Source organism: Triticum aestivum, chromosome 2D (genome assembly GCF_018294505.1).
Source record: "Triticum aestivum cultivar Chinese Spring chromosome 2D, IWGSC CS RefSeq v2.1, whole genome shotgun sequence".
Lineage (NCBI taxonomy): Eukaryota > Viridiplantae > Streptophyta > Magnoliopsida > Poales > Poaceae > Triticum > Triticum aestivum.
This window is the reverse complement of record NC_057799.1, coordinates 84,537,666-84,548,293: the sequence shown is the minus strand read 5'-3', so window position 1 is coordinate 84,548,293 and position 10,628 is coordinate 84,537,666. Positions and strand designations below refer to the sequence as shown.

Genomic DNA, 10,628 nt, shown 5'->3' with positions numbered 1-10,628 from the left:
CCCTGGCCAACAGCAATCCGGTGGCGGAGCTCGATGACGCGGGTGGCGGCGCAGCCCACGGAGGCCAAGGACGACTCCTCCCCCACAAGCCGGTGGCAGGAGCAGTGCAGCGACGGCGAGCACCACGCGAGCAAGGCGGTGGCTCCGATGCCGTGCTTGGTACGGCCGGCGATGGCGATCTCCGGTGCGTCATCACGTGGCGGCGGCGGCAGCGAATGGGCTGGCACGGCTGCGGGCTGGGTTCGCCACACGGCCCGTGGGCTTCTTTTGTTTTCTCAGCACACGTATGTTTCTTCTGTCTGAAAATGTCGGATGTGCCAATTCTCAAAAAAAAAAAGTCGGATGTGCCAGCTAGGAAGGACGCTCCGCCCGAGCGTCGTCCCCATCGCCGTCGACGCGTCGGGGGCAGTGATTTGACGTGACAGACAGGGAGGAGTCAGTTCCCGGAGGGAGGACTAGACGTGTTTCCTTCGCGACTAAGGCTGCTGTGCTCAATCCCACTCGTTATAATCTCAGCCATTTCCCCCCGCCCGGCTGAGCTCAATCCCAGCCCGCGGATCCAACCGGATCGCCGCCGATGACCATGGGGGCGGAGCGCGAGGCCGGCGAGGAGGAGGAGTCGCGGCGCCCACTTCTCCCATCCTCTCCGTCGCCAGGTTCTCCCTCTGCCACCGAACCCACTGACCCGCACATCTGGTCTCGTCCCTCACGGTGTGGATTTCGTTTCAGCGGCGGAGCACCAGCAGCAGTACCAGCACCTGGGGCGGAGCAGCTCGTCGGCGCTGCGCGGGGGCGGAGGAGGGTGGGGCGGCGGGGGCGCGGAGGTCAGCGCGGCTGAGGTCAGGTCCGCCGCCTCCTTCTCCTCCTCCTCCTCCAACTACTATCCCTCGGCGCCCAGTCCCCACCACGACGCCGTCGTCTACCCCCCGTCCATCCACAGCGCCGTCCTCTCCCCGTCCCCGTCGTCTGCTGCCACTCCTCAGCATGCGCATGGTAATCCCCAGTTGTACTTCTCCATTTCTACCGGTTTTGCTCCATTGTAATTGACTAATTGTAGCTAACAAACAACGGGGTTGCAACAGCACAAGGTTTGGCGATTGTTCCTCAAGGGCCGTACGGTGGTGATTACCAGCCTTCTCAGTCTCAGGGCGTTAGGAGGTAGTGCTTGTCAAAATTGTCTATCACCCCACTGAATTTTTATATAAGATCACTCAACTGAATGATTGGAATTTTCCGACAGGGATGTACTGGATGAGGTGGAGATCCGGCATCTGCTAATTGAACATGTTGGACATCGATGTTGTTGGGGAAGCCGGCCTGCTCGCACATGGAAAATTACATCCATCGAGGACTGCAATGTATATGTTGGAACCTTGGAAACCTTTATCGAGGAAAGAGACACAATATTAAAGAAGGAACCATACGATGGTGGGAAAATAGATGGAAGAGACAAGGGTCCTGTTCTTGGTGTGTGGGAACTAGATTTGAGGTCCGAGTTTCCAATGCTCTTTGTACCGGAGAAAGAAGTAATGGTCAAGATTCCTCATTCAGAAATTACTGAAAAATGCTTAGGTATGACATTCATTTAGCTGAACATCATGTAGTCGCAAATAATTTGCTTTCATAGGTTGTAGCCGTAATACAGCATTATTTTTGACTTTTTACTTGGTGAGGATAACATTTTTATGTACCTATTTTAGTAAGTATAAGTTTAGTATAGAACTTTCCCCTAATATCTTATTTTGTTCCATGTAAGAAAATAACTTCTATTCTGTAGTAATTTCTCTAACTATGGTGTATCTTGTGTTTCCTTTATGTTGCCTTTGCATTTTACATTGTTCAGAGATCCTTCTAGGCATTGCAGTCTAAATGTTCGCATCAACCAAAATTTTCAAATTGTTTTCCCAGGTCCTATATCATGATTTTACCCTTTTTTTCCTGTTATGTGTTATGTCAAGTAGAAGTCAGGGGTGTGGCCTTGAGCCCTACCGTTGGCCAGATGTGCCTAGGTGGCAGTGGAAATCGTCAATTAGCTAGAGATAGAGTAGATTTCAGTTTCTTGGAGATAGATAGAGATAAGAGTGTTCACTAGTTCCAAGTTTATGAGTCCCGACCGCCAGCCAGCTATATATATATAAAGTTAGGTACTGTGTGCAAACTATGCAAGTAATGTGAATTGTCTAACTTCTCCCTGGAGTTCCTTTTCCCCGTGTATGGTTAACCTCAGCCCAGTCAAGCCGAGCGGCAGTCTTGGCTATCTTCCCAGCTGTAGTTACCCTGTTATGATGATCATCATAACATAAGAGTTGAAAACGCCTACTTGTGTGGCTGTCACAAGTATCTATTTTACTATTTTTAGCATGTACTATAAGTGCCAATTCAACTCAAATACAGTTAGGAATCTTAAGCTACCTCACGATGGGAAGTTTCACAATCTGAAAGAAAACCTTCAGAAGAGAGTAACCCATAAATACACTTTTGGGTAGACATGACATAGGAACTGACAACTATCCCAACTCATACTTCCAATGGGAACATACATCTCTTGCACCACTAGTGTGACGTATTATCTTTGCTCATCTATTGTGTTGAAAAGAAATGGACACGATCCATATAGACTTGTTGAGTGATGTACAATATAGGTCTAAAAAATATATAAACTGCTTAATCATGTTGCAGCCTATAATCTATGCCCACTAATCCTTATTGGCTGCAATAGCTGTAGAGTCAAGATGTTGTGTTCTCAAATCTAACTAGAAGAAATAAACAGGGGAACTTCCTTCTAATTAAATATGTATAATCTGCTTATTACTGCAACCTTAACAGTCTTGGCTCATTTTCAAGTTGTTAGGAATTAGGATTTAGGACACCTTTAGCAAGTCTTCTTTTTTTTCTCATTAATCTTCTTTCATACTAGTATTTATATTTTAGCAAGGTAATATTATAGTGTGTCCGTCATTGCCTTTCTGATTTTGAGAAGTTCTCAATTTCTCTGATCTGATGTTTCTGACAGATTGTGAGGGTCGTGGAGAGGCGCCATGTCCTACTTGCAATGCTGGTCAGCAGCACGGGTTTTACAAGGCAAATCAAATGACTCGGTGCAGTGTATGTCATGGCAGGGGTTTGCTCGCTCACCAAGATGGATCTGATTCAGTGTTAGTTACACCGCTTCTTTTTTTTTAGTTCTTCAATACGTAATTCACCTCAACTCAGAATACAAGTGTGCCATAAGAAACTCGTTTATTGTCATAACATACACAAGTACTCCCTCCGTAAACTAATATAAGAGCGTTTAGAACACTACTTTAGTGATCTAAACGCTCTTATATTAGTTTACAGAGGGAGTACATAACTAGGCTAACACATATACCACTTTTGTTTCTGTTTCAGATATTGATTTGCTTGTATGTTTCCTTTTGTCACAGATGTGGGATGTGCAATGGTCAAGGAATGTTGCCCTGCATAGCATGTGCATCCCGGGGCCTAGTGACATGCCAGACATGTAATGGCTGCGGTTCCCTTCTTGCACAAAGCACTGCTCATGTTCGATGGTAATTTAATTAATATTTTTCCAAAGATGGTCCATCAGTTTGTATTGAGATAGTTAACCAGAAAATAGAGAACCAAAAGATTTGACTGTATGTACTTAAAACAGAGGTGTTGCTAGTAAATGCGTACATGGAACCTATCATGTTGCTACAATGCTAACTATCACGGAAAACTGTTATAACAGTTCAGTACTCTGTTATGGTTTTAAAAGCTTTGCTAAACATTCGAGATTTTAAAATATGTTGTACATAAAATATGTTTGACAGTTTATATGCTTTCTTTAGTCTACTAGTAATAATATTTTACTCTTCCCTTTGCTGAATGCACTTGTATCTAGTAAAGCTTCAATAGATAAAAAACTCCAGGGAGTCATAATTGCAAAACTAAGCGAGTCTTCACTTTTTAGTTTTTTTATTTATGCCACATTTTTTATTTATCTGCAAATCAGTAGAGCAGTATGTACGAGAAAATCATGAGATATACTGAGTAACCTTGTACAATTGTTTCCCTCGTTAATCTAGAGCTTATGGAGTTATGGTTTGTGATAATATTCACACCATAATTGACAAGCTATGACTATGTTGATACTGCTTTGATTACTGAAGAAGTATTAATCTTTAATGCTCGTTTTAGTGGTTTGAACTTTCAAGGGGCTACTTTGCCTATTTGTTTGAGTGGTGCCCTTTTCTTTTGGTCTGACTTGTAATTTCTTTCTATTTCCAGGAAGACGCTTACAGCGAGAAAAGTTAGTGCAACAACAGGAGCTGCTTCGGTCCCTGACGAAGTTTTCCACAGAGCGCAAGGGGTGCAACTATGCAACATACAGGCATACCAATGCACTCCAGCTTTCTTTGCCGATTCATACCCACTCAACCAGTTCTCGTCGGAGATTGTCGCTAGCCGGCTGCCAGTTCCACCATCCGCAAGAGTAATTTCGGAGAGACACATCATCTCGGTCGTGCCTGTGACCCGTGTCACAATGTCTCACCGTAAGCGGTCTTTTAGCTTCTATGTCGTCGGCTATGGCAGGGATGTTTTCATACGGGACTATCCTTCGAAGTTCTGCTGGGGCCTTTGCCGTTGCTTCGAATGGTTGGGGAACTAGTTCATGTGTGTGCCACCTTTTGGTGTCCAATGTCCATACTATCAAAACTTGTAACTGCGGAGAGGCAGTGTGATTCCTGGTGTGTAACAGTAAAGATGTGCAACGTTATCTGTAGACTGTAGTGTTACAGTACAGAAGCTTCTGTGTGTACATTTTGGGCTTGTGGATCATGTACAGCGGTACTGTACCGATTGTTTGATGTGTAGAAAATAATTAAATAATTCACATTTTGTTATGAGTAATAATAATGAGATATCCGATATCCTCTCTGATGTCCGATATCAACTGCCCATAATTGGTTGCCCTGAACTAAATGTGCTGTTTCTCAAAATAAATAAGTCTTCTTCAATCCCCCGAGAAATCCCCTAGCTTGCTTTTATTTTTTGAATTATTTGAATTGCTTTTCACATGTGTCACGTGGTAGCCCCTAGCACTGCTCATGTATGTCGCGAAGGAAGCTTCATCAGTTCATCATCTCTGTCGTCGTCGTCGTCGCATTGGGGCACCGAATTGATGTGACAGGGAAGAAGAGGAGGCGGTTCGCGGAAGGAGGGAGGATTTGACCTGCTTCCTTGGCGGCTATGACTATCCCAGCCATTTCCTCCCGCTCGCGGCCAATCCCACTGCGCGGATCCAGCCAAATCGGCGGCACCGATGACCATGGAGGCGGAGCGCGGGGCCGGCGAGGAGGAGGACGAGCCGCGGCGCCCTCTTCTCCCACCTTCGTCGCCAGGTTTCTTCTCCATTCGCCATCGAACCAACTGACCCATACATCTGACCCCCCGCTCTGCGATCTCATCCCTTATTACGGTGTGGATTTCGTTTCAGCGGCGGAGCACCAGCAGCAGTACCGGCACCTGGGGCGGAGCAGCTCGTCGACGCTGCGCGATGGCGGAGGAGGGTGGGCGGAGGTCAGCGCCACCGAGGTCAAGTCCGCCGCCTCCTTCTCCCCCAACTACTACCCCCCGGCGCCCAGTCCTCACCACGACGCCGTCTACCCGCCGTCCATCCACAACGCCGTCCTCTCCCAATCCCCGTCAACTGCTGCCACTCCTCCGCATACGCATGGTAATCCTCGGTGCTACTTCCTCATTTCCACTGTACCATTTTGCCCCGTTGTAATTGTCACAGCGTTCATCTACACCACAAAGGTTTGGCGATTGTTCCTCAAGGGCCGTACCCGTACGGCGGTGATTACCAGCCTTCTCAGGGCGTCCGGAGGTGAGTGCTCCTTGTCAAAATTGTCTAAATGGTTGTGTTGCCGAGTGATAATTAGCGCGCAGGCACAGTCCCGCAGCCATGAATGTTAAACTTCCACATTTTTTCTGAATGTTGGAATTTTCTGATAGGGATGTACTGGATGAGGTGGAGGTCCGGCAGATGCTAATCGAACATGTTGGGCATCGATGTTGTTGGGGCAGCCGGCCTGCTCGGACATGGAAAATTACATCCATCAAGGACTGCTGTGACGTATACGTTGGTACCTTGGAAACCTTCATCGAGCAAAGAGACACCATATTTGAAAGGGAACCCTATCATGGTGGGGAAGTAGATGGAAGAGACAAGGGTCCTGTCCTTGGTGTGTGGGAACTAGATTTGAGGTCCGAGTTTCCTCCACTCTTTGTACCGGAGAAAGAAGTAAGGTTCAAGATTCCTCATTCAGAATTCACTGAGAAGTGCTCAGGTATGACATTCATTTAGCAGAACATCATGTAGTCACACGTAATTTGCTTTCAATTGTTTTAGCCATAATACAACATTCGTTTTGCCTTTTTTACTTGGTGAGGATACCTTTTTATGTACCTTCTTTAGTTTACTTAAGCATAAGTTTAGCATAGAGCTTTGCCCATAATATCTTTCTTTTGTTCTTGTAAGAAAATAACTTCTGTTTTGTAGTCTCCAACTATGGTGCATCTTGTGTTTTGCCTTTGCGTTTTACATTGTTCAGAGATCCTTTTAGGCGTTGCAATCTAAATATATGCATCGACCAAAATTTTCAAATTGTTTTCCGAGGCCCTATATCACGATTTTACCTTTGCCCCCTCTTATGTGTTATGTTAAGTAGAAGTCAGGGATGTGGCCTTGGGCCCTACAACCGGCCAGATGTGCCTAGGTGGCAGTGGAAATCGTCGATTAACTAGAGATTAGATTTCAGTTTGAGATAAGTAGAGGTAAGAGTGTTCAGTGTTGTCTAGTTCCAACTTTATGAGTACCAACCGACAGGCAGCTATGTATGAAGTTAAGTACCGTGCAAATTATCTAATTTCTCCCTGGAGTTCCTTTCCCCCATTTATGGTTAACCTCACCCCAATCAAGCCAAGCGGCAGTCTTGGCTATCTTCCCAGCCATAGTTACCCTGTTATGATCTAGGGATCATAGATCATAACATAAGAGTTCAAAATGTCCACTTGTACTATTTTTAGCATGTACGATAAGTGCTAATTCAACTTAAATACAGTTTGGAATCTTAAGCTGCCTCATGATGGGAAGTTCACAATCTTAGAGAAAACCTTCAGAAAAAAGAAACCCATAAATACACTTTTCGCTAGACATGACATAGGAACTGACAACTATCCTAACTCATACTTTTAATGGGAGCATTCATCTCATGGACCAGTAGTGCGACGCCTTGCTCATCTATATGTGTTGAAAAGAAATGGACATGATCCATATAGACTTGTTTTTTTTAAAGCATTCATATAGATTTGTTGAGTGATGTACGATATATAAGTCAAAAAATATATAAGCTTCTTAATCATATTGCCGCCTATAAGCTTTTCCCACTAATCCTTGTTGACTGCAATAGCTGTGGAGTCAAGATGGTGTCTTCTCAGTTCTAACTAGAAGAAATAAACAGGGTGAACTTCCTTCTAATTAAATGTTTATTTTCTGCTTATTCTGGAACCCTAACTAGTCTTGGCTTACTTTAAAGTTGTTAGGAGTTAGGACATAGGGCACGTTTAGTCAGTGGTCCTTTTTCTCATTAATCTGCTTTTGTAATTTTGGCAAGGTAAATATCGTAGTTTATCCGTCACTGCCTTTCTGATTTTGAAAATATTTCAGTTTCCCTGATCTGATGTTTCTGACAGATTGCGAGGGTCGTGGGAAGGTACCATGTCCTACTTGCAATCCTGGTCGGCAGTACGGGTTTTACATGGCAAATCAAATGACTCAGTGCAGTGTATGTGATGGCAGGGGTTCACTCGCTCAGCAAGATGAATCTGATAAAGTGTTAGTTCCACTGCTTCTCTTTATTGAGTATTTCAATATGTAATTCACCTCAACTCAAAATACAAGTGTGCCATAAGTGAAGCTCTTTTGTTGTCATAACATAGTAAGTACATAACTAGGGTAATGCATATACCACTTCTGTTTCTGTTTCAGATATTGATAGGCTTGTATGTCATCCTTTGTCACAGATGTTGGATGTGCAATGGTCAAGGAGTGTTGCCCTGCACAGAATGTGGATCCCGTGGCCTAGTAACATGCCGGACATGTAATGGCTGCGGTTCCCTTCTTACACAAAGCATTGCTCGCGTTCGATGGTAATTTAATTCATATTTTTCTGAAGATAGTCCATCAGTTTTTATTTAGACAAGTGACCACAGAATAGAGGACCAAAAGATTTAATGTATGTACTTAAACAGACGTGTTACTAGTAAGTGCCTTTGTGGAACCTATCATGTTGCTACAATGTTAACTATCACGGAAAACTGTTATAGCAGTTCAGTAGTCTGTTTGGTTTTAAAAGCTTTCATGAACGTTTGAGATATTAATCAATGCTTTATTTTTGCGTTCAGTTCAGTCCTATTCTACTGCAAACTGTTGTAAATAAGATATACTCCCTCCATTTCATAATTCTTGTCATTGTTTTAGTTCAAATTTAAACTAAAACCATGACAAGAATTATGGAACGGAGGGAGTACTTTCTTGACAGGTTATATGTTTTCTTTAGTAGTAGTTTTGTAATATTTTATTCTTCGCTGAATGCACTCGTATCTAGTAAAGCGTCTATAGATAAAAACCTCCAGTGAGTCGTAATTGCAAAACTAACTCGTACCTTTTAGTTTTTTTATTATACCATTTTATTTGTTTATCAGCAAACCAGTAGGGCAGTATGTACCAGAAAATCATGAGATATACCGAGTAGCCTTGTACAATTGTTTTCCTCAGTAAGCAAGGGTTTATGGTTTGTGATAATATTGACACCATAATTGACAAGCTATGTTGGCACTGCTTTGGTAACTGAAGAAGAAAGGACTACATTGCATAGTTGTTTGAGTGCCCCGTTCTGTCTTGGTCTGACTTGCAATTTCTTTTGTTTCCAGGGAGACGCTTACAGCGAGAAAAGTTAGTGCAACAGCAGAAACTGCTTCGGTCCCTGATGAAGTTTTCCACAGAGCGCAAGGGGTGCAACTATGCAACATACAGGCATACCAATGCACTCCTGCTTTCTTTGCCGATTCATACCCACTCAACCAGTTGTCCTCGGAGGTTGTTGCTAGCCGGCTGCCAGTTCCACCATCCGCAATAGTCATTTCGGAGAGACACATCATCTCGGTCGTGCCTGTAACCCGTGTCACAATGTCGCACCGTAAGCGATCTTTTATCTTCTACGTCGTTGGCTACGGCAGGGATGTTTTCGTGCGGAACTACCCTTCGAGGTTTTGCTGGGGCCTCTGTCGTTGCTTCGAATGGTTGGGGAATTAGTTGCATTTTATGCCATGTGTGTGCCGCCTTCTTTTGGTGTCCAATGTTCACAGTATCAAAACTTGTGTGTACTGTACAACTGTAGAGAGGCAGTGTGGTTTCTGGTGTGTTACAGTAAAGATGTGGTACGTTGTCTGTTGTTACAGTACAGATACTGTATGCACATTTCGGACTTATGGGTCATGTCCAGCGCGGCTGTACTGATTGTTCAGTGTGTAGAAAATGATTCACATATGGTTATCAAAGATAATAATGAGATGTGCTCTCTTTTAGGGGGAGAGGGGTTCATTACTGAATCAAGTATCCATAATTTGTTCCCCTGAACTGGTAATAAATGTGTTGATTCTCAAAATAAATAAATGTTCTTCAATTTCATAAGATAAATGTGTCAACTGTGTTTGCATATGTGCTTTTTTCTAGAACATGTTTGCATATGTGCTTGGTTATTCGAAATTCTCTTCTCATTTTGATCGGCGTGTCTCTCTATGGTACTATATACTAGTATTATTTATTTATTTTTGGGAATCTTGGGTGCTTTGCACGTTTGGTGAGCTTGAGTATGAAGGGCATTTCCAGGACATATAATGCACTCTGAAATGGGAAGAGAAATGCAAATTCCAGCAGGATGGATTCATAACGGGTTGACCTCTGCAGTGGAATTTTATTTATTTAAAATCGGAAAACAGTTTGTGACTTGGGCAGTGCAGCAGAAATAACTAGTAGAACAGCTGCATCACGAGCTCCCCCTTCCCTTTCATATCAGTCAATTGTGCTCATCGCGGGAACACGGCCAAGAATCGTCCGTTGCAACAAACACCGCAGAGAGAACAGAAGAAAGCAAGCAAAAAAATGAGCAGCAGGCTCCCCTGTGATCCGCATCCGAGGACGACGAAGAAGGCGTCGGCATCCGCCGCGGCGGTGCAGCAGCATCGAATTCTTCTCCGCCCTCTCCGGCCAAACCGACGAGAGTAAGTACCTGTTCCTGAATTATCTCCGGCGTCTTCTTTGCCGCTTCTGATGCTGATCAACTGATGTAAGGAGTGCTTCTGCAATGCAATGCAGAGGCCGCCGATCGGAGGGGAAAGACGAAGCTCAGGGCTGAGATCGGGAAGCATGACTATGACTGGTAAGAGAAAACGCTCTCATGATGGTAAATGGCCATTCAGATCAGCTGCAAATGGCGAAACATCCTACTACCAGTACTTATTTATCACATTGTTGCGATTCATCGATGTTCGTAGGCTTCTGACTCCTCCGGCGACGC

At 44.2% G+C, this 10,628-nt stretch overlaps 2 protein-coding genes across 2 annotated transcripts; both read left to right on the top strand.

The window, feature by feature from the left end:
- The first annotated feature begins 350 nt into the window (after positions 1-350).
- On the top strand, positions 351-4,916 carry LOC123051800 (protein SSUH2 homolog). Its single transcript, XM_044474780.1, has 7 exons — positions 351-656; positions 730-993; positions 1,083-1,158; positions 1,241-1,572; positions 3,014-3,155; positions 3,426-3,551; positions 4,273-4,916. Exons 1-7 carry the CDS (start codon positions 578-580, stop codon positions 4,652-4,654), a joined length of 1,401 nt encoding a protein of 466 aa, XP_044330715.1. The 5' UTR covers positions 351-577; the 3' UTR covers positions 4,655-4,916.
- Positions 4,917-5,604: 688 nt separating this feature from the next.
- LOC123051801 (protein SSUH2 homolog) lies at positions 5,605-9,664 on the top strand (the record flags this gene model as incomplete). Its single annotated transcript, XM_044474781.1, is given in 6 exon segments — positions 5,605-5,722; positions 5,806-5,875; positions 6,004-6,338; positions 7,744-7,885; positions 8,074-8,199; positions 8,983-9,664. Coding segments are annotated over 6 exon segments (1,173 nt in total), but the record flags the coding sequence as incomplete, so codon positions are not given.
- Between the last annotated feature and the right edge of the window lie 964 nt (positions 9,665-10,628).